General features: G+C 37.6%; 2 protein-coding genes across 3 annotated transcripts in view; one reads left to right on the top strand and one right to left on the bottom strand.

The window, feature by feature from the left end:
• LOC140512603 (sulfotransferase 1C1-like) overlaps positions 1–24,521 on the top strand; it is a 198,457-nt gene that overhangs the window by 101,255 nt on the left and 72,681 nt on the right. The window lies entirely within an intron of this gene.
• Positions 1,727–24,405, bottom strand: LOC140512601 (sulfotransferase 1C2-like). Of its 2 annotated transcripts, XM_072621802.1 has the most exons (8): positions 24,109–24,405; positions 23,181–23,396; positions 19,648–19,773; positions 17,682–17,779; positions 15,930–16,056; positions 4,553–4,647; positions 3,940–4,120; positions 1,727–3,729 (listed from the first exon to the last, which is right to left on the bottom strand). In XM_072621802.1, the coding sequence occupies exons 2-8, from the start codon at positions 23,359–23,361 to the stop codon at positions 3,617–3,619; spliced, it is 921 nt and encodes a 306-aa protein (XP_072477903.1). In that variant the 5' UTR covers positions 23,362–23,396; positions 24,109–24,405; the 3' UTR covers positions 1,727–3,616. The 2 variants fall into 2 exon arrangements, with proteins under 2 accessions (XP_072477903.1, XP_072477902.1); XM_072621801.1 differs by lacking the exon at positions 24,109–24,405 and having other exon boundaries at positions 23,181–24,092.

The following is a 24,521-nucleotide window of genomic DNA, read 5'->3' as shown; positions in this document are numbered from 1 at the left end:
GCTGTTTGAACTGGAAGTTTGGTTACTAGTTGAAAATAACTTCTGATCAGGGACTTCTCCATATGGATTCAGTCTATGTGAGAGAAACTTGGAGAAGACAGAGGTGAGGAGAACCTTCTTTCTTGTGGGAACTCTCAACGATTATTCTATGAGGAAACATAAAGAAAATTCAATGTAGAGTCTGGGAGGAAGAGTATTCTGGAAAGACTATTTCCTGTGTTAACTGAAGAGATTAGAAAGGAAAATAAATAAGATAATATTTCCTGAGAGATATTTAATTCTTAATTCTTAAATTAATTTAATTTAAATCTTAATTTAATTCTTAAGTATAAGAATTTAACTCTTGAGGAGAAATATGCAGTGGATTCTTGAGAAACTTTAATTAGTATTTGGAAGAATAGGAATTGTGAAATTGTGCAGTTCAAAGTGAAGTTACCTGGTGTTCCATTGAGAGAGCATCTATGTGGCACAGAGGATAACATTCTGGACTTGGAATCAGGAAGACCTGAGTTCCAGTACTGCTTCAGACACTTAGCCGTGTTACCCTGGTAAGTGGCTTGATCTTTCTCAGACTCAGTTTCCTCCAATGTAAAATGGGGATAGTAATAGCACCATCCATACAACATTGTTGTGAAGATCAAATGATATGTTGTATAAAGTATTTTGTAAACCTTAAAACCCTATATTTACTCTAGCTATTATTATATTGAGGCTTTGAAGTAACTCTGGCTGTGATCTTATAGCCAGAATATTGAAAATAATAATTTATTATTGATTTCATTTGCATCTTTATTAAAAATTTAATATTTAATAATTGATTAAGGAATTTAGTATAAAAAGAAATAGTAGTAATTACTACTTGAAAAATTACTATTGGGAAGAGAACTTTCTCCTTTTATTAATATTTAATAAAATGGAGTAGAGGCTTGAGTGGTTATAATTTTATTTATTAAAAGAAGATATCCAAATGTACCTCTAGATTTCCCTAGAATTCAAGATAATATGGAAACAAGTTATGTAGCAGGTTTAAGGATGACTTACAAATAAGTTTGGTAACCCTATTATGTTTTATCTCCTTGTTATAGAAGTGGTTTCCTAGAATATAAAAAATTTTAACATACTAATATTTTAATATTATATTCTAAGATATAAATTAATCACAATGTGTAAAATTAATCTGTATAAGAACTTATATGCAAAAGTGACATAGGCAAGTCTTTTTTTTCCTGTAAAAATGGAACATAGTCATAGATAACTTTTGGGGAATATCTACAGAAAACACTCAATCTTTATGTTGGTAGTTATTTTATAGCTTCTCATGAGTAGCCAGATTTTAGAAATCCTTCTTGTTTTTCTCTTTTCTTGTCCTCTTCTAGTCTAATGGAATAAGCAAAATTCTGGTAATAAAAAAGAGAAATTAAAATCTGTGATAGTTTACAAACTGGGAAATACCATAAGAATTTTCTTGATGTGGACAAACCTCCCCCTGGTACAGATTGAAACCCATCCCATCCTTTCTCACCCTGAACTGTCTCTGTCCATCTGTCTCTGGTAGATCAATATTATGGGCATTCCAAAAATGTAGATATTAGAGAATAGAAAATCCTGTTTCTCTCTGATACCTTAACTTTGATGACATGATGACTCCTGTTTATAGGCTAGTCAGATTTCATATCCCAACTGCCCATGAACACAAAAGGGCATAAACACACACAACAAAAAAAAATGAGGGTGGGGAATTTTTTACTTTTTTGCAACATGGAACTCTGACAATTTGGGGTAGCCTACAGTCCCTTCTCAGAATGTTTTTAAATGCACAGAATAAAATGTATAGAATTGTAAAGTCGATCAATTATTTTGAAACACAGGTACCAAAATATATTTTAAAACATGTCCACAGACCCTAGGCTAAGAATGCCTGCACTAAAAACACCAACTCCATTTTCCATAACAACAGATTTTAGTCATCATCTTTACAACCCAGCTATAATACTGTACTTTCTCTGTATATGATATATAACTATAAACTATAGAATTACAAATACAAGGAAGAATTCTCCAAGAAATACAAAATAAATTGATATTTAAAGCTGTCAATGTGAATTTAGACTCTTTGAGAGGAACAAAGAAATAGGATTTCTTTTCAAGCATTTAATTCAACAACTATTTATTAAGTGCTTACTATATTGAAGACACTGTGATAGGTGCTGTGGATACAAAGCAAACAAAATAAAACATTTTGGAGTGTGGGTGAGTGGGTAGTTGATCAGATTGCGTAGTATTAGCACAACATATTTGAGCATCTGATTACCCATATCTTCAGCAGGTCAGAAAAATAAAATTAGAAGTTTGGAAGATTTTATTGACAAGAAAGTTATGAATCAATAGGATTGATGACAACATATTTCCAAAGGTAATATATGTTCAGATATGTGGGCTTGTATGGAGGTGAAAGTATAAACCTGAATACAAATGACTTACAAATGTTTAAAAAACCTTTACTTCCATGTGGTCTTATAGAACTGAGTTGTGAAATTCTAGATTGAGCTGAGAAGTTTAATGATGGAAACATAATGGAATCTATTCTACAGTAACATAATTAAATTTATTCTTCTTGGTTTGGGATTTTGTGCTTGGGCCAGTCTCTTTGGGTACTCTAAGATGGAATGGGTAAACTTTGCTTTGTCCTGTGTCCTCTGTCATCTGGATGTCACTACCCCTGCCTGCCTTGATGGTATGGCTGGTATTAGGCCTCACCTCTGCCTCAATTCCTGACTTCTTTAACCCCAATTTATGAAATATTTGTGTTATTTAATTTGATATGACTATACCAGGGCATTAGGATCAAAGGATTTTTGATCTGAAACAGACCACAGAAAACATCTAGTTTTATCCCCTTATGTCACAGAAGAGAAACTGAAAGAAGTAGCTAAATGACTTATCCAAGGTCATGTAGGTGGTACATAGTAGAGCTAGGATTAAGATTATGATCTTTTTGAGTAAAAATCCAGTATCCTTTCTGTTTCACTAATAAACCCTTAAGGAACATTTTAGTCTTTGTGGTTTTCAGATGTGATTAAAATTGGACCAGTGTTGTGTATTTGGTTTTTTTTTTTATCTCATGGACAGTATTATTTAGTAGGTGTACTAATATGTACATAGTTATACTCATAATATTATTATTTTGTAGGCTAGGAAGCTGAGGCACAAAAATAATAATTGAGTTGACCAAATATATTGGGGCAACAATGAGAAGAAAGTTCCTGGTTTCCAAGCTTCAGTACTTTGCTTAGTCTAATAAGTGAAGTTCATTCATAAGGGCAGAGACACTAAGCACCATTAATTATTAGTCTTTTTAATAATAGTTTTATATGACCATTATAATTATTGGAGACCAATTTTACCACTACATTATATATTTAGAGCATAGTTTCTTAGGTTCTATTGTGCAGTGGCTGTTTAGAATGGATTTGTGAGGATGAAATGAGTTAAAATTTCCAAAGAACTTTGCAAACCTGAAAGTGCTATATAAATGTAGCTATTACTATCATTATTATTATTGTAATCATGATAATCAAAATCATCATTTTCATTATCATCATTATCCACACTATTGTCATATTTCCATGCGGAAAGTTAGAGAGGTTCCTTCCATCTTCTTCTTATAGTCATTGTTAAATATCTCATTCTGAGCCACAGTGAAGTGGTTTTTCCAATCTCCAACAATTCCTATAAAAAGGAAGAGTCAAAGTTTTAGTTGTATCACCTGCAGTTTATATAAACTAGTAGGATGCCCCAGCGGAATTACTTTTACTTTAGAACCAACCCCAAGTCATGTGACAAACAGATACCCCACTAAAATCCTAACTTCTCATGTAGGAAGGAATATATAAATTAAAGAGATGAGTGGAGAAGTAGATAAATAAACCAAATACTCACCCTTTCTCATGAAGGGGGAAATGGATTGGTCCATAATACTTTTTGGCACTGTAGAACGGTTTATCATGGGATTTTCTTTCATTTTTTCAAATGATGTTTCCTGCACAATTTTATCCAGTATAATTTCATCCAGGTTCTTTCCCATGAACTTCATCACCTTCTGAATTTCACGCTTTGGATTCTATGGTGGGATAACACAATGTTAGAGAGACCAAGATCAGTAGTAAAATCATTATTTGGAAATGTCTGTGGTACAGGCAACACATTAATAGATAAAGGCATAGATGGGAAATAGAGTGATAATTTTATATGGACCATACAAGATTATGAGCCCTCTGAGTGAAGGGACTAGGTTTTATTTAATCTTTGATTTCTCTCTTGGGCCATCATATAGTGCATTGCACATAGCAGCTGCTTAATAAATGTTGGTTGAAGTAGAGAAGACTAGAGGATCAAAAAGACGAGATCTGAGGTGTGACCTGCTGAAGTTCTGGGAAGTACACATATCCATTCCTTTATGATCCTTTACATAGGACATGATTTGGCTCTACTTCTTAGAACCTGTCAGCAAAAGTCTTCAATAAGAAGCTGTGACTCTTAATTCCTTACTCACCTCTTTTATGTTCTCATAAAAAAGGAAGAGAATTTGGTGTTTGTCTTTTGCCTTCCACCATCCTTTAACATGGTCATACCAGGGGCCACAGCTCACTGAAACAGACAAAAAGGAAACATAACAACCTAAGTGAGGATGTATATGAACCTACAAATGAAAAATACTTATTTTATGCCCTGATATGGTATGCCACTCATGCAAAGTGAATCTGGTTACTTGGGGATCCTAATTCTCTACTTGAGGTTCCCAGGGACCAACAAGAGATTGAAAAAAGGGCCTGAATTGGAGACAGCAGAGATAGTAGACAGTGGATGCTGTCACTCTCTGCTTAGAGGCAGTGACCTTCAGTTCTCAAGCACAAATCTTCCTCTGAAATGTAGATGAAGTAAGTAGGTAAGCAGGAGAATAAACCATCCAAGCTTGAGGATAGACAAATGTGCTGTTGAGATATCAGCTTAAGAAGGAAGGAGATCAAAGCACAGAGACAGACTGAGAAGAGTGAATGAGAATAAAACCAGATTAGAAGGTATGTATGTCATTAGGAATAGTTCACAGTTGTATCAAGCTTCAAGGTTTGCAGAAGTGCTTTACGTACATCAGTTTATATGATCCAACACCTCTGTTTGAGGTAGGGGCAATTATTATGCTTATTTTACAGATAAGCAATCTAATCCTCAGATGTCTTAAGTGATTCGCTCTGGATCTCACAGTTAAGGAAATGTCTTGAGTGGGATTCAATAAGGTCTTCCTGTGAAACCTGGACAGTATACAAGTGCCATTCCAGGAAACTGAATCACTTCCATTTGAATTGCCTTAGGAAGATTCTGAAGATCATTTGGCAGGATAAAATATCAGACACTGAGGTCCTTACTCAAACTGAACCGCCAGACTCCACTGAAGAGAGCACAACTCTAATGGGCTGGCCACATTGTTCAAATGCAAAATGTCCACTTGCTAAAAAGACTTTTATGGAGAAATCACCCAGGGCAAGTGATCACATTGTGGTCAGAAGCAATACAAGGATACTCTGAAGGTCTCTCTTAAGAACTTTGGAATTGATTGTGTGACATGGGAGACACTGGCACAGAACTACTCAGCCTGGCATGTCCACATCAGAGAAGGTGCTGTGCTCTGTGAGCAAAGCAGAATTGAAATAGCTCAAAAGAAACAAGATATACAAATTTAGGAAATCTACCCCAACGGTTCACATGGACTATTTGTGTCTGACCTGTGGTAGAATATTCTGAACTTCTTTTGGTCTGATCAGCCACAGTCAGATACACTGCAACTTGACTCTACCATAGTGATGTCATTTTGGTCCTCTTTAAGAATGAAGGACAACAACCAACCAATCCTTACTCCAAATCCAATATTTTATCCACCATACCATTCTACTCAGGGCAGCTAAGGGTGCAATGAAGAAAGTGCCAGGCCTGGAGTCAGGAAGACTCATCTTCCTGAATCCAAATCTGCTATGACGCTGGGCAAGTCATTTAACTCTGTTTGCCTCATTTTCCTCATCTGCAAAATGAACTGAAGAAGGAAAGGGCAAACGACTCCAGTATCTTTGCCAAGAAAATCGCAAATGGGGTCATAAAGAGCTGGATATGACAGAAAAACAACTGAAATGCCAAGTAAAAGAGGGAAATGAAGAAACTGGATAGGGTAATAATTATCTACTATATTGGTTTGTAATCCTTTCTATTATGGGGCATTCTTTTCATCACACACACACACACACGCACACACACAAACTCAAACACTGGAAAAAACAGTTGAAGCAAAAATAGAAAAATTGAATCACTTTCATTACTTCATCCAGGAAGGAATTAAAATAAAAAGTGAGATCACAGGAGAAAAGAACACAAGATCTGTGTATTTTCTAGTACCTTGTATGCTGTAGTGTACACCTAGTACATACATTCTCCTCAGTTTCCTTAGATGAATCATTATCCATGTCTTGTTATAATCTTTCTCTCTATACCCCTCTCTTGATGATCCATTTACCCCATGCTTCTCACCACGGAACATCACCCTACTCCCTCCTCCCATAGGTGAGTTTGTCATAGTGCCTTCAAACTGGGGAGGGGTCCTGGTGGGCCAATCTTTATTGCCCTTCCATACTTGAATACCATGCCCTCTCTTTCCTCAACTTTTCATCTCCCTTTTGTGTGTTGTCTTTTCTCATTAGAACATATGTTCCTTGGGGACAGAGACTAGTTTACTTTTTGTTTGTATTTGTACACAATCCCTGTCACACAAGAAAGCATTTAATAAATGTTTCTTGCCTTACCTTGATGATCTTGGCAGCTTCCTTCACTACCTAGATGAATTCTAGATGTATCTTTCCAATCTCAAAGTCTCTTCTGAGCTTTAATTCTATATTACCAACAACCAGTTGAGTATTTCCTACTGGGTATTCCATAGATATACCAACATATTCAAAATAGATCTTTCCTCCTCAAAACCACATTGTTTCTAGGCTTCCCTATTTCTGTTTAAATAATTATCTTTCCATTCATCCAGGTTGACCACCTCAGAATTGTCCCTCTACTATTTTCTCTCTCATCTCTGACTTCTGGTTGCTTGTCAAACTTGTTTATTCTTTTTTTTTTACAGCATCTTTCATATCCATCCCCTTCTTCCTACTCATATGACCACCACCTTACTTCAGACCTTTATTACCTTTTGTCTGGACTAATTTAGCAGCCTTCTAATTGTTCTCGTCTCATATTTCTCATCCCTCAGTCTCGCAGTTAGTAAGCATTTATTAAACACCTATTATGTTCCAGGTACTGTGCTAAGGCCAGGGATGCAAAGAAAGTTTGTGTTCTTGAGGAACTCACAATATAATGGGGGAGACAACAAGAAAACAATTATGCATGGCCAAGCTATATGCAGGATAAATAGGAAATAATTAACAGAGGGAAATTACTAGAATTATGAGAGATTGGGAAAAGCTTTCTATAGAAGGTAAGATTTTAGTGGGGATTTGAGGGAAACCAGGGAAGTTAGGAGGTAGAGATAAGAAGATAGAACATCCCAGGCATGGTGGACAGCCACAGAAAAGGTCTAGAGCTGAGAGATGGAGTGTCTTGTTTGTGGAATAGCAACGAGGCCAGTATCTCCAGATTGATGTAGTGGGATATGAGGAATAAGAAGACTGGAAAGGTGCACGTGTGGCCAGGTTAGGAAGGACTTTGAATGTTAAACGGAAGAGTTTGCATTTGATCCCAAAGGTGATAGGGAACACTGGAATTTTTTTAAATTCTCTACATAGGATGTGACATTCCTAAAATGTCTGACTATGAATTCTTCTGCTCAAATATAAAATCTTCCAAACTCTTCATGATGTGGCTCCAGTCTACCTATTTAGGCTTCTGATTTCTCTTCAGATACTTTACCTTCTCATCAAAGTGGCCTATTTGCTGTTCTTCATACACAGCATTCCTTCTCTTACTTGTATGTGTCTGCGCTGTCTTTGCACTCCAAGGCTGGAATGCACTCCCTCCTCATCTTCCATAACAAGAGAAATAAGAATCCCTCATTTCCTTTAAAGCTCCATTCAAGTATCAGCCTTTCCAGTCTGCTTCCCCATACCCAATTACTTTGTGTTTACTCTCTATTTTGTCTTTGCTTGGGTGTGTCCACCTGGTGTGATCTATATGTGAATACTGAAGTGTCTTCATGCTGGATGGAAGCTCCTTGAGAACAGTGACGATTTCATTTTTGCTCATTTTATTCTCTGTGCCTACCATAGGGCCTGATGCTTAATAGGTGCTTAAGAAATGCTTATCGATTAACTGATCTTTTAATTACATTTTTTTGAAGTTAAATGTAGGATTTATCCCTTATTACATTTTGTCTTATTAGAGCTGACCAGTGTCTTAGTCTTTTGAGATCTTTTTGGATAATGCCTTTCCCATCCAGTGTATTAGCTCTCCCTGGGATCCTCCACCGGAGACTTTCTAATAATAGCTAGCATTTACATAGTTTTTCACATATACTATCTTACTTTATGCTCACAACCATCCTGGTAGGCATGTGTTATTATTATCCCTGTTTTATAGATGAAGAAACTGAGAAAGACAGATCACTTGCCCAGGGTCACACAGTGAGTAAGGGTTTGAGGCCAAATTTGAGCTCAGGTTTTTCTGATTCGGTGCCAAACTTTGATGTACTATCTAGCAGATCTATTATCAAGTTGATCTGGTATCTACCAGTGAATTCACTTTCTAGCTGACATTTACCTACTAGTGATTGACTATTCTTTAGGTCTGGTCATTGAGGCAGTTAATAATGATGATAATGATGATGATGACTGCTAGTGTTTAGTGTTTTAAGGTTAGCAAAGCCTTTCATATGTTAACTTGTTTGATCCTCAGAATAATCCTAGGTGGTAGGTACTATTATTAACAGTCAAAATTAATGTTTATTAAGGTCTGTTATTTGTTAGGCACTGGCCTAATCACTAGGGATTCAAAGAAAGGTGAAAGATAGTCCTTATTTTCATGGAGCTTAGGGTCTAATGGAGAAGAAAACATGCAGACAACAATGTACAATCTACATACAAGATAAATTAGAAGTAATCAACAGAGGTAAGATGTTTGAAGAAAGTCTTCTTGTAGAAGGTGGGATTTTATCTGGGACTTGAAGGAAGCCAGTGAATCTGGGAGGTGGAGATGAGCAGAGAACATTCCAGGAGTAAAGAAAATTCTTGAAATTAGGAAATAGAGTGTTGTGTGTAATGAAAAGCAAGGAGGTCATGAATTGTAGAGTATGTAGAAAGATGTAAGATGAAAGAAGATGAAAGGTAGCAGATGTTAATTATGAAGAGCTTTGAAGGCCAAAGAGAGAATTTTATAGTTGATACTAGAGGTGACAAGGAACCATTGAAGTTTATTGAGTAGGGCGTGACATGGTTAGTCCTGTGCCTTAGGAAAAACACTTTGACAGTTGAATGATGGGTGGAATGGAGTAGGAAGAGACTTGTGGAAAGGAGATCAACCAGTAGGCTATTGTACTGGTTCAGCCATAAAGTGATAAGGGCCCGCACCAGGGTGATGGCAGCATCGGAGGAAAAAAAAGTATGCACAAGCTATTATGAATTGACAGGCCTTGGCAACAGATTGGATATAGAGGAATGAAGGATGACACCTTAGTTTTGAGACTCAATGATTGGAAGAATGATAGTTCCTTTTTAGGGAAGTTAGGAGGAGGGGACAGTTTTTGGGGAAAGATAAAGAGTTCAGTTTTGGACATGTTGACTTTAAAATGTCTATAGGACTTCCAGTTTGCAGTGTCTCATAGGCAGTTGAAGATGCGAGACTGGAGGTCAGCAGAGAGATGTAGGCTGGAGAAGTAGATTTGAGAATTATCAGCATAGAGATGGCAATTGAATCCCCATTTTTAAAATTTTACAAGTGAGGTAACTGAGACACATGGAATCTAAGTGACTTGCCCAGGGTCTAAGAGATAGTAAGTGGTTGAGTCAATATTCAAGGTCAAGACTCTCAGCCTCTTAAGTCCTGGGTTCTTTCTACTTTCATCTAGGCTGTCAACCTTTGGCAACAAGACCTTGGGAAGCAAAACAAGTGGTCCGTCCATAGCTCAATGTGCACATGCACTAACCGTCTCATTAAAAGGGCCAATATCCTAAATAAGCAAACATATCTTTTACAAACAAAATAAATGTCTGCTAAATATATATCTGTGTATACACATTCACACACACATATACACATAGATAAATAACAGTTTTTATATCTGTTGGGTACTGCTGTGATTAAGAAGCTGACATAATATATTTACACAAAATTGAAAAAAATGTTCATGGAAAAATGTTATTAAACTTGTAGTTGATTTTTATCATCATGTGTTTGCTCAATCCAAGGATGCTAATGTTATGACTAGCATGTGGGAGTCCACAAAATGTTTGGGTGTTAAAAGGGGTTCTAATGCTTGAAAAGTCTAGGAACTGCATCTCTCCATTTTGTTCATTAGGACAGTATGAAAGACTTTACCAAAGGCTTTGTTGAAATTTAGCTATACCATGTTTAAGGCATTCTCTAGAACCACAGTAACTGTGATAAAATAGGTAATGCAGTCAGTCTGGTCTAACCTTGCATAATGTGTTTTTGAATTTTGCTAGGAACTGAAATCAAGCTCTCTCTCACCACCCAATGAGTTAGTAGAATATATGTTTCTAGTTTTTGTATGTGTATAAATTTATTTGTAGATGTACATATACACACACATGTGTATAGTTATATGTATTTATCTATTGCTCTGTTTAGCAAGATCCCTAGATAAAAAATTGACTTGTTACACATACTATTTCCAACTATAATAGTATTCTATGTAGCCTTTCTTGATAAGAATTGAGTTATTTTCCCAGAACATGTGTGTCACTGACATAAATACAGAAATTAAAACATAATAAATTGCTTCTGTTTCAGAAGAGTAAACACTGTGTATAAAGAGGAGGTACTTTTCAAAGTTGTCACAAAAAATGGAAGTTATTTGATTATCTAAGAAACTTAGACTTTCCCAAATTTAATTTAAAAGCTAATTAATTTTAAATAACACAATTACCAAAATATGAAAACTTCTATTTGATAAATTTGTTTAATTTGACTATGAGAAACCAATTTCTTTAAATTTAATAACATATTTCCTTTCAGTATTTTACTACACATGACCCAGAATGTGAATTATAAACTTCAGAAAGCCAGCTCTTTGGTAATCATAATATTATAATCGGATTTTTTCCTCTATTCCATATTTTAATATAGCTCTAAATTTCCCAAGAGTCTACAATTTCAACCTCAAACTAGGTTCTTTACTATTCTGACAGCTCATACCATCTGGAAAATTTTTACCTAATCTCATTTTAAATTTTCATTTGGAAATTTAACTTTACAATTCCTTGTGTTCCAGTGCAATAATTTCATGCTAACTATGACTAGTTGAATACTCTTAAGTTTGTTTCATGATTTTTTCCAAGTCTTTGCTCAATTCTTACTTTATTTTTCAAATCTTCATGTCTTGGTTTACTATTAAGAAGCAGCTGTAGTATATATAGTAGGGAGAACTCTCGGTTTGGAATCTGAAGAGCCTGAATGGACTGATTTGCTCCCTCATCTTGAGCAAGTCTTCCAATTTCTCTGGTGTTGTTTATTGCCCTATCTGTAAAATGAGAATCAACACTTATCCTCTAGTTGTTTGCATGTCACCTCCCCTATTGGACTGTGAACTTCTTCAGAGCAGGGACTGTCTTTTTCCTTTCTTAGCATCTGCAGTGCTCATCATGGTGCCTGGCACATAGCAGGTGCCTACAAAAGACTGGTTGACTGACTGACAACATTGTTTTAAGGACAGTACTTTGTAAAAAACTATGAAGGATCAAATGCATTTGAGTCCTGTTACTAGCCTCCCTCCACTCCATTATTTCTCTCTGTCTATGTCTTTCTCTCTGTATCTATGCCTGTCTCTCTCCAATAAGAAGAATGTGTGCAGAGAGGGGAAGACAGAGGAGAATTACATCTTAAGCAAATAGAGTCATGTAAATACGTCAAGGAACAGGAGTGGGGAAGGGGAGTGGAGAGTGTTTGGGTGAAGATCAAAGGAAGCAGAACTAGAAGTGGCATCAGGGGATACTATAGACTATCTGGACAAAAAGAGTTAATGGATGAAGATTTCAGGAAACTGATAACTAGCTAGGTAGAGAGGCATGTTACTGTAGAAATGGAGGACTTTTAATCTGCTGAATCTGAATGCAGATCACCTAATAATTTATTATCTTAATTTAATCGTAATTTTACCCTTCAAAAGGTTTAGGAATCAACAAAGAAAACCTCTTCTGGATTTGATTCCTACCAACAAGGAGGAGTCTAATGTTTGGGTGGAATTGATGGAAGCATTATAGGGCCATGACCTTTCTAGTTTACAATCTGTATAAGAGAAGAAAGTTAGGTACAACCTGACATGAACCGTTGACTTTGGGAGAGCAGATTTCAAAGGGTTCAGAGAAAGAATAGCTAGATCTGATGGACAGTCTACTGAGGAACAAGGGAAAACTCTTAAGAATCATTTTCAACACATGAGGAATACTTCTGATATGGAGGAAAAAGGGGAGTTGTGTAAAGAGAACAATGTGTGATGAAAGGTCACCTGCTGTGTTATCATGTTTGGTTCAATTCATCACCATAATAGAAAATACAGAATGCAACCTCAAAACACATGTCCTATTGGTGATAATAATAAAGGAAAATAACTAGTACTTTATATATGTTACCTCATTTGATCTTTATAACAACCCTTTGAATTAAGAAACATTATTATCCCCATTTTAGATATTTAGAAATTGAGACTGGGAAGAGTTATGTGACGTGTCCAGGGTCACATAAGTAAGTATCTGAGGTACGTCTGGGAATTCAGATCTTCCTTACTCCAATTCCAGTACTCTGCTGTCTAGTAAAGGCATCTACGTGTATAAAGGGTGGTACGTTGAATATCCTTTTCAACTACCTGTTTCCTGTCTGTTTATTGTCAAAGATATGGCTGGGGACTGATGAGTCACAACCTGCCTTTTCATTGGGAAAAGTAATTTTCACACACACACACACACACACACACAGAGAAACACAAAAAAATTCTTTTATAAAGGGTTTTTCATTGTTGTTTGTTTTGGTTGATGAATTAGGTCAGTAGTCAAAGTGTTCTTTAGGGAAACCTACTAATTAATTAACACTGTCTTCAGCCTAGACTGATGGTGTCATACTGCTGAGGAATATTGTTATACAAGTACCTTATTAATAAATTACTTTTGGAGTTTATGGTCGACTGTTGTGACTGATGACAGAGGTAGAGCAGCAGTATAGGACAGGGGATAAAATATTAGACTAACTTAAGACTAGGGTTTATGAGACAGACAGAGAGAGAGAAAGACAGAGAGACAGAGAAACAGAGAGAGAGAGAAAGAGAGAGAGAGAGAGAGAGAGAGGGAGAGAGAGAGAGAGAGAGAGAGAGAGAGAGAGACAGACAGAGAGACAGACAGACAGAGAGACAGACAGACAGAGAGAGACAGAGAGAGAGAGAGACAGAGAGAGAGACAGAGAGAGAGAGACAGAGAGAGAGAGAGAGAGAGAGAGAGAGAGAGACAGACAGACAGACACAGACAGACAGACAGATGCAAAGGGGACTCACTAACCAACTTAAATTTTTTAAAAGATAACTGTAGAGATGGAAGCAAGGACAGGTAATGGAGGAGTAGTATCAGTAGAGCTACCATACAAAGAGTAGTTTTAAAAGGCAAAAGAGGATGATCAAAGAAGGGATAGGATAAAAGCTTGGGTTGTATGGATGATGATGATGATGATGCAAGACAGAGATAGCAGAGTGGTTCAACTCATTTTGCTCTTTTTTGTCAAGGAGAATGAATTTTGAATTGGAGGGGACAGAACAATAATAGCTCTGGAGGAGGAAGAGCATACCTAGCTGTTCTGGATGAATTATAGTCACAGGGACAGGATGAATATCATCCTTGGGTATTGAAAGGATCATTTCCTGAAGTTTCTTACCCACCATTGTGATCTTTGAGAGAGGATTGCCAAAGAGCAAATACTTGATTTTTTATTTTTAAGTAAGAGAAGGTAGTTGGTAGTCTATGAACTGATGAGCTTATCTTTTGGTTCCTGGAAAAACCCTAGGATATTTTTGTAATATTGCCTTTGGAGATTGGGAAATCTTTTCAAAAAGCCAGGTAGAGCAGTAATACATAAAGCAATAACCATTAATTTTAGCAGGATTTACATGATGAAATAGTTAGGATGAAATACTTGGGAGTAAGAGCAAGAAGAGAAAAGAGATTTAGAGAAGATGTTAGCCAGGAGAGCAAAGGGCTTCAAGGTCATGCTATTTAAAAACTGGTTGAAGGAACTAGGGATGTTTTGCTAGAAGAGAAGTCTCAGGGGAGGAAGAGATAGAAGTATTTGAAGGGTTATTACATGAGGAGGAACAGACTTGTTCTTGTTCCGAGTGATGAGAATTAGAGAAATGGGTGGAAGTTACAAAGTCAGTTTTAGATTTGACACATATATTTTATACTTTATAATTTATTTCTTTGTGTTCTAGACTAAGAATTTTCACTGGCTGTTCACCATGTCTGGAATTATCTTTCTTATTATCTTCACCTTTAGGCTTTTCTGTCTTCCTTCAAGTTTCAGCTAAAGTCCCATCACCTATAAGAAATCTTTCCCAGTTTTCCTTAATCTTAGTGCCCTCCCTCTGAGACTATTTCAGATTTGTCCTGTATATATTCTATTTGTATATAGTTGTTTGCATTTTGTGTCTCCTATTAGACTGTGGGTTCCTTGAGAGCTGTGACTTTTATTTTGATCTTTCTTTGTATCCTTTGCACTTAGCACAATGCTAATTAGCTGACTCCTTACTGATCATGTACGTGTCACCCCTTTAATCATAAACTCCAATGGTTCTCTATCACCTCAAGAATCAAATACAAAATCTTCCGTTTGATGTTCAAAGTTCTTTATAACTTAGTCCCCTCCTACCTTTCCAGTGTTCTTACAACTTACTCCCTATCACATATTCTTTAATACAGTGACACTGTCCTTGCTGTTCCATGAACAAGATGCTCCATTTTCTTACTTCTGGGCATTTTCTCTGACTGTTCGCTATGCCTGGAGTGCTCTCCCTCTTCACCTCTACTTCTTGGCTTACCTGGCTTCCTTTAAATCCCAACTAAAACCTCATCTTCTACAGGAAGTCTTTCCCAACCCCTCTGAATTCTAATGTCTTCCCTCTGTTAATTATTTCTGTTTTATCCTGCATATAGCTTGTTTGTATATATTTGATTGTTAGATTGTGAGCTCCTTGAGCTCCTTTTGCCTCTTTTCATATCCCCAGCACTTGGCATAGTGCCTGGCACATAGCATGCATTTAGTAAATATTGATTGACTGATGTTTTATATAGGCTAAATAACCACTTATCTGGGGTGTTGTAAAGGGGATCTGGTCTTTAGTTAGGGTTGGACTAAGGCATATTGAAATCCTTCCCAACTTGAGGATTCTACATTCTGTGCTTTGTACACAGTTGGAAAGGAGATCTGCAGGAAAAAGGGTAATCTGTACAAACAAGATTATTCATACCCAGGAAACTGGGTTAGCACAGCTTTTCGTCCTGCCAGCAGCTAGAACGATGACATTGAGTCTCCCAGCTGTGTGATTCTATCTCAGAGATAGAAGATGATTAACAGTATTATATTGTGTTTTAGAGAATAAGCTAAAATATTGTGATCATGGAGGTCCACCTCAAGTCAGAGTAGGAATAAAAACAGACATTAAAGCACTCACTTACCTTTCCCATTCATGAAGTTTTCAAAATATTCTTCCCAAGTTCCTGGTTCAGGAAGTGTTTGGCTCATCCTTTGGAAATGGTAATAGGATACCATGCAGTCTTTGGCATTCCGAGCTACATAAATGATCTTGGGAAAGTGAGTATAATATATAGAAAAGATGTTAATTTTCCATAGGTTGGTACATCCATCAGCAACAATTATGTGCCAAACACTGTTGTAGGCACCATGATAATCATAAGGGAAGTAATAGGCACAGTTCCTAATGGGAAACAGGATAGGACGTGGTTTTTAAATATAAATGATAGAAACATAGACATAACCTATTACAGTTTTGTATATATAAGTCATATGATCATAGATTTAGAGCTAGAAGGGATCCCAGAGGTTATATAGTCTAACCCCCTAATTTTACAAATGAGGAAACTGAGGCTAAGTGAAGTATCCAAGTGACTTGTCCAAAGTTACAGTTAAGTGTTGTAGTCACAGTTAAGTGGCAAAGTCAGGGGTGGCCTTCTGACCCAAACTTCAGCATTTTCTAATGCACGACTGACAGACAGGATGCATATCAAAGAAATGAAACCAAGTGGGGTTATTTCAGGAAGAAATAATGGAGAAAGTGAATCTTAAAGCAGAATTCTGGAGCAGGAGAGGTAGTTTGGTGACTAGGTAGGGGAAGGGAATTATTAAGGAAAATTATTTTGAGATGAGAAGGGGTAAATCATATTTGAGTTTATTGTGAACAGATTCTCTTGATTGACACAGAAAACATAAACTTCTAATATCTTAAACTTTAAAGATTTCATTGAGACCTTTCTCAGGAAAATTCACTGTTTTAGGTTATGTAAGAGGCAATTAGGTGGCATGGTGGATAGAGTGCTGGGCCTGGAGTCAGGAAGACTCATCTTTGTGAGTTCAAATGTGGTCTCAGACTTCTCAATCTGTAAAATGAGCTGGAGAAGAAAATAGCAAAACTACTCTAGTATCTTTGCCATTAAAACTTCCAAATGGGTTCACAAAGAGTCAAAAATGACTGAAATGACTGAACAACAACAATGATATCATTAGTTTTTTGACAACTTGTCACACTGATAATTTATACTGAGCCTATAGTCCACTGAAATTTCCAGATTTTTTTAATGGTATACTCATAATGCTGAATTTTCTTGAGCATATTGGAATTCTAAAGCTTTTGAAGCTATTTTGAAGTATGGGTCATGGAGCTAGAGTTGGAAGGTACCTTAGAAGCCATCTAGTCTAACTTTCATTTTATAGGTGAGAAAAATGAGAAACAGGAGTTTTAAATGACTTGCCAAAGGAGAAATTTGAATGACAGAGGGAAAAAACAGCTAAGGAGCAAATACTCTGCTTATGTAGGAGGCTGACACTTTAGTCTATATGACTTCATCTATATAGTAGGCTTTTTTCTGTGAGCTAGCTACCATGCTGTAGTCTACTTGTCATGGCTATAGGTAGAATCGGGCTGCTCAATAAAGTTCTGAACTTATAGATTATAGTAATCTTTTTTTATTGCAGTGGGTTTTATTCTCTTGGCCATGTTGATGGGTAGGTGTGTATAGGTCATAGACAGTAGGAATATGCTGTCAAAAACTTAGCACTTTTTTGGGTGGGGGGCTAGGGCAGAATTGGCACTTGGATAGGTGCTCTTTATAGCATTTATTCAACATATCCTTTAGCACCTAAATAAATTGGACAACTCTTTCAGATCACCCTGCAAAATAGTTTCTGCTTACCTTACAGGTGCTGTCCCAGAAAGATGGAGGCAATAGTTGGGTGGGAAGGTGTGTCTTCAGTACCCGAGGAGAGGGCATTGCATTGGCTTGGTCCACACCTGGAAGTAATTTAGAATAAGAAAGGGTACACTGGGATAAACTAAGCAGATAGTTTAATCATCAAAGGAAGCTTCTCTAGAGAAAGTCCTGTTGAACATCTCCCATTGTCCAAAATCCCTACTTTCCCCATATTTTTTGGGAGTTTTCTATATGGAAGAATTGTTGTGGATTGGAAAGCAGAACCAATAGGCAGAATCTCCTTTTTCTTTAGGACAATGAAATATTGTAATCTTGGGGAGATTCCCCTCAGTTCCCAAATAAGATTCAACTGCATCAGACTAATAGTTGGAATGAATGTCTTGCTTAGAGTCAGCACGTCATAGTGAACAGAGACCTAGCTTCAGTCAATCAGAGCAGTGTTCTTGTCCCACCTTTAATCCCTACCAACTGAGTGACTCTGGGCAAGCTATGGAATTTCTGTGTGCACCAGGGAACTCTAAGACTACAAATAACAGACTCAAAGCAATATGCATTGACACCTGTAGAAATAAAATTTCAGGTTTGGCTTCCCCTTGCCCTCTAAGGAAAAAAACGATTTCTCTTTTTTGTTTATTCTGCTTTTATTTCATTGTCTCTGTTCATCCATTCAACAATATTTACAGAGCACTTATTCCATTTAGGGCACTACTACAAGTGTGTGAGGATACAAAAATGAATAAAACACAGGCCCAGCCCTTAAGGAATTTATGACTAATAGGAGATGTAAGTAGACTGCTAGAAGAAACAAAAGTCTGATCCTTGACTCCACAGAAAATGTAGTAGGGCAGAGGAAGAGACAGGAACATTGGGGCATTATTAGAATATAACTCAGACTTTAGATTTGTAATCAGGGCATATGTGCATTCCAGGGAATAGAAAAAGCAGTTAGTTAGAAACTATATTGATAGACAAGAAGGATAAACGCAGAAGTACTGAATTACAAAGCAAGTGGACAAAAGTCTGAGCTGGCAGATACCAGGATATCTACAAAAGACAGGCAGGGCAGTTCAAAGGAGGCAAGAGAATAGCCAATCAATCAACCAATCAATCAAAATTTTTTATTAAGTCATTACTATGTGCCAAACACTGAATTAAGCTCTGGAGATAGAAAGGCAAAAATAGTCTCTGCTCTCAAGGTGTTCACAGTTAAATGGAGAGACTCAACTCTTCATGACTTCATGGACTATTTTTTCCACAGGGTTTTCTTGGTCAAGATATTGAAGTGTCTTATCATTTCTGTCTCCAGTGGATCACTTGTTTTTGGTCAGAGCTCTCCCCTATAACCTGTCTATCTTGGGTAACCCTGCATGGCATGGCTCATGGTTTCATTGATCTGACAAGGTGATGAGCCAGGAGAGACTTTTTTTTTAGACCAACATACTGAATGACTTGCTCAGGGTCACAGAACTAGTAAGTGTCTGAGGCTCAATTTAAACTCAGATTTTTCTGTCTCTAGGACCAGCATTCCATCCACTTAGCAAACTAGTTACTCCAGTGGGGTAGGTGCTGTATAAATAAGTAGGATCATATAGAAGCCATATATAGAATAGCTAGGAGGTAAACTCAGGGTTAGTTACTACAAGCTGGGGGAACCAGGAAAGACCTTCTGTAAAAGATAGGATATGAGCTGAGAAAGGTCAATAAAGAGATTTTGCTTCTATGGTAAACTTTTCAGTAAGAAGCTTCTTATATACTTCCTATTGGAAAACTAGCCATTTCTAATTCTTAGCTCTCTTAGGGCCTGCTACTTGGAGCAAAAAGGTTCTACCTGGTGAGGGCAAGTGTGTATTTGGAAAACTGTAGCAGACACACCCTACTTTGTGATGTTTATCATTGTAATTAATGCTGCATACTGATCACAGGGAAGGAGCATGAGAAAAGTGCTTACCGGAAAGTTGAGGTGAACGTGCCCATTCGATGAAAGGATGTCGGAGATGAATGACAGATCGTCGACACTTTTCCACGTCTCCATTCTGTTCAATCATGTCCACAATTTCCTGAATCCATGTTGTTCCTGATTCCCAGGTAGATTAGAAGCAGAGAGCACATGGAAGCCCCATATTAACTACTGTCCCAGTTTGTCTTAGACAAAATAGACCATGTTACACTAGCTATATTATCCTCAGTTCATAACCCCATAATCCATGGTAGATAGACATTCTTCCCTTTGTTGCTAGGAAGTGACTGAAATTTCACTGGAGATGATGTGATAGACCCACCATTTTTAGAAAGAGAAGAAGAGAATTCAAAGCTTCTGGAAGCTCTCACCTTCCTGTAGGGAAGTAGGTGTATTTTTAGGAAGGGTGACTGACTTATGAACGGGTATATAAAACCACTGTAGACCATAGATTTAGATTTGGAAGGGATCTTAGATAATGAATTCAAACCCCTCATTTTGTAAATTAATACTGTGGGGTCTTGAGAACTGAAACCATTCACCTGAAGTCATACAGGTAGTAAAAGCAGGGATTTGAACCCAGAATTCTCCAAACCCCTTTCTACTGAATTATGCTCATCCCTTTTTTTGTCCCCTTTAAGGGCAAGGGATGGCATAATCACTAGAGGGAGAAAACTTCCAAACCACATAAAAAGGAACACTGTAACAACTCATATTTATATAACACTTTTGGCTTTGATAAAGTGCTTTCTTACAAATAATCCCATGGGGTTGGAAGGGTAAACCTTAGTATTCTTATTTATCAGATAAGGACACTGAGGCTTTGTAAATGTAGAAGTGATCAGAAATAAGTAACAGGCTAAAAAAATGAGATTTTTGGGACTTTGATTATATCTCTGGAAGGTAATGGATACAATAATAACAATAGTGGGCATTTATATAGACCTTTTAAAATACATTATCTCGTTTGATACTCATAACAAACCTGGGAGGTAGGTGTTATGATTATCTTTATTTAACAGATGAAATAACCACTCCTTCCTGATCGAGGCCATCTCCTTGTCAGGGTCCCAATTAACTCTGCTCTGGGTTTTTCTCTTCACATGTCTCTCAGAGCCTATAGTCCGTCCAGAGGGGTGTGCACCCACACTCAACATACTCCTCTAGGCAGACTAGGGCCTCATTACTTGTCCTCTTTTTATAGAGTACGGTACAAAGGCATATTTCTATGATGCCTTGAGCCAGTCGAATCATACATGTTTGAGACGTAATCACTTATAGCCACTGTGGCATAAAGGAGCAATAAATGATCAGGGCATTCCTCCTGAGCCACCAAGGAGATACCCTCTATCATCACAATGAGCTGTTAATAGGGTATATTCATTCCTACTCTCAGGAGATACAACAAAAGTCTCTCCTCCATCCTCTGAAAAGGCCCTATCTTTTAGCCTTATTACCCAGGCTTACTTCTGGGTCTTCTATATGAGGCTATTCCTTGCCCCTGCTCCAATCTGGGTCTCCTAATTCCAAGTCCAGCAGATTTTCTTGAATAGACACCTCCACTAAAGTCATCCTCTGATGTCTTGGGACAGAGTTAGACAGAGTCAGACTAGGACAGAGACAGAACTAGGAAAGGGCAAGGAGAAGTATGTCTCAGATGCTGAAGTGTACAGGGGCCTCCTTAATGAATGGGATTGTTATAGATAATTTAGTTACTGGTATCAGAAGTGAAAACAACTGTGGCATTCCCCTTTTGCTTCCTAAACCACTTTTGTTATGTGAGATGGTTTCCTCCTCCTTAGCCTTAATTCTGCTCTGAATATACCTAAGACTATTTTTTTTACACTATTCTGTTCTAAAGTACATTAAAAGATGGAATAATTTATTTTGGAGGCAAACTTAAACTCTGATAGTCATTCATATGAACTTTATGAGTTAACTCCCCTAAAGATTCCACTTCAGATTTTATAGACTTATCACCTTTTGGGTTAGGCTTTTTGTAAATACCCTGGCCTGATAACTAGGCAGCCCCAGGTTGGAGTGTTTGACATATACTGAGGGGGAAATGAGAGGCTGAGGACTTGGGGCACAAAGTGAGAGATGTTCTGTCAGGTGCAGCTAGCCTCAAGTGTTCTCATATCTCTTTATTATCAATAACTGTCTCCATTCCCTTATCTGGTTGAGCCACCCTCCCCTCTACACATACTATAGGCTTGCCTTTTCTCTTGGGGTCAATGATAACTTAGTTATGTCTGCTGCATATTTTTACTGCATCCTATGTTCAAAGGAGTCAAATGCCATGCTTCCTTCACTCTCTCCCTTTTTAGGGGAAATTGCACCAAGGTTGGGGTGGGGGTTAATCCAGGATCAGTGGATATTCTGTAAAGGGCATAATATAGACTCTCTGGGGTCACTGTTCCCCTGTCATGACTGCATCCAACCACGAATTTCTCATAGGAAAGCTGGCATACCCTGGCCTCATCCTTTCTTGCTTTGTCCCATTGATGGGTCTCTTTTCAGGTTTCTCCTTCCTTACCCCAAGCATCAGAATTCCTGAATCACAGCTCAGAAAGGTCCCACCAAAATGGAAAGTCTGAGAATATCAGCTTAGGGATGGCATCTATATATTTGTTCCCTAAGGATCAGCTCTAATTAAAATTCAAAGGACCCCGTCACTGAGTTGACTTCACAGTGATGAACTTTTCTGGCCAAAGTGACTCTTGAGTATAGAAAGTCTGTGATCTATTTTGGTAGAAGGAATACTCTCGTGAATGAAACCATGGAGGGGCAGCTAGGTGGTCTGGTACACAGAATGCTGGCCCTGGATTCAGGAAGACTTGAGATCAAAATCTGTCTCAGACATTAACTCGTTGTGTGAACCTGGTCAAGTAACTTAACTTCAGTTTCCTAATATATGAAATGAAGATGATAGCATCTCCTTCACAGCGTTGTGAGGCTCAGATGAGATTTCATATGAACATATATGTATATGTATACATACATACACACATACATGCACCCACATAAATATGTTTATATATTTACATATGTAATATGTATACAAAGTACTCTATAAAATACAATACTATATAAGTATTAATTATTGTTATTATTATTATGATAGGCAGTTACGTGGGAAAAAGATGAAGTGTTGGAGTTGGACTAAGGAAGACCTGAATTCAAATCCTGCCTCAGACACTTACCTATGTGACCCCTAGGTAGATTACTTAATCTCTTAGTCTCAGTTTCCTCGTCCGTAAATGGGGATAATAATGGCAACTACCTTACTTACAAGGTTGTTGTAAGGATAAAATGAAATAATATATATTTGTAAAGCACTGTGTAATAAAATAATTATGGTGCATACTTATATTTTATTCAAATGCATTAATAGAACAAGTTATATTATCAATATATTGTCATATTAATATCATATACAACAATTGTAATATACATGTAATTATTACATAAAGCATTAGCACTTATCATTGAGAGGAACTTCAGCTCTTTGTAAACACACTCACCTGACTTGGGATAGGTGCAGATGAGAAGATCATCATCCTTGGCTTTGAATTTCTGTATTTGGTCCCAGTTGTTCACTGTTGTACTTGGCAGGAAGATGCCCCCCACTTCTCCTAACGGTGCACGTTGACTTCCCTCTGAGAGCAGCGGTCTTTGTGCTTCCTGGGCCATACTCTCTTTCATGGGATCTTTATCATAGGCTTGAGGAGATACTGAAGCTACCCACAAAGGCAGGATGACAGAGAGAGTGTGTGTGTGCGTGCTCAGGGGGCAAGCCCGCCACTTGTTGATTATTGCTATTTTAGATCAGAGTTTAGGGATTCACAGTTTAAGGCCTTATACAAATGTAAATTATTATTGTTATTAGAATATAGTCCCCAGGCCTCCAGTCCCGTAGTGATTTCTTTCTTTGAGCCTTCTACTATTTCACAGAAGTGAATGGTTAGGTTTGGGCAGAGAGCAGGGGACTCTAGGGGAACGGTGGCTGCTGCTGTTGGGAATTAGTGGAGACAGAGAGGTTCCTGAGATGGAATTGGTGGAAGCAAGAGAACCTCTGAAAACTGGCCAGATTGGCAGGGGGTAGGTGGACAGACTCTGGTGAGGAAGTATAGTCACTTACAGGCGAACAGAGAAAGACTTGAAGACCTCAGGAGATACTAGGGTGTGTGCATGGATATTTTAGGGGTATGAATGGGAGAAGAGATTGGGAAGGGATAGATAGGAGAGGAAGGTCTTACTATGGGCTCTGGGCCTTTTGGAAAATATAGTCCATGATTCTGAAAACCCCAGTTCTGCCACTATAAGTCAGGCTAGTGCCCAACAAGCACATAACCCCACCAGATTCTGTTAATCTACTTTTTTAGCCCCTATTACATTATAATACAAGTTAATACAAAATACAGACAGCTTATTTTGCTTTGCATGTCTTACCTTTAAATGCTAAGGAAAATAGGACTTAGGTCTCTGCGTTGTAGTTATAATTTAATGAAAACAGAGGTCATTCCAAGGAGAGGTGTGGAGGTATTTCCTTGTATGGCAATTCCAAGAGACCAAACTACCTCAGGACTCTAGCTGCCTCTGATTATTACCCAGGATACTCCTCCAGCCAGATTTCCAGCTTAAGGTGTGGGAGCTACAGACATGCTCCATACTAGACTTCTAACATAGGGATGATAGCATGAGCCCTAAGCAGAAAGACTCTGAATGGCTGTAGTAGTGGCCTTTCCCCTACACTCAGGTCAGTGATTACCAGTGGATAGAATTAAGTTTTCTGTACCTTTAAGACTGGATTTGTTTATGCAAAGATTGTGGCCCCAGGTGGGGAAAAAATTTAGTTAACATAG

The sequence above is a fragment of the Notamacropus eugenii genome, chromosome 6 (assembly GCF_028372415.1).
Source record: "Notamacropus eugenii isolate mMacEug1 chromosome 6, mMacEug1.pri_v2, whole genome shotgun sequence".
NCBI classification, from domain to species: Eukaryota; Metazoa; Chordata; class Mammalia; order Diprotodontia; family Macropodidae; genus Notamacropus; species Notamacropus eugenii.
This window is presented reverse-complemented; position numbering and strand designations above follow the sequence as displayed.

What these genes read in the sequence shown, in the direction of transcription:
- LOC140512601 (XM_072621802.1), bottom strand. Translation starts at nt 23,361, where the DNA reads ATGAAAGAGAGTATGGCCCAGGAAGCACAAAGACCGCTGCTCTCAGAG. An exon ending in ACGTTCACCTCAACTTTCCG is followed by an intron (nt 17,780 to 19,647) that starts GTAAGCACTTTT and finishes AATTACTTCCAG; the next exon opens with GTGTGGACCAAGCCAATGCA. An exon ending in AAACTTCATGAATGGGAAAG is followed by an intron (nt 4,648 to 15,929) that starts GTAAGTGAGTGC and finishes TGTCTGTTTCAG; the next exon opens with TGAGCTGTGGCCCCTGGTAT.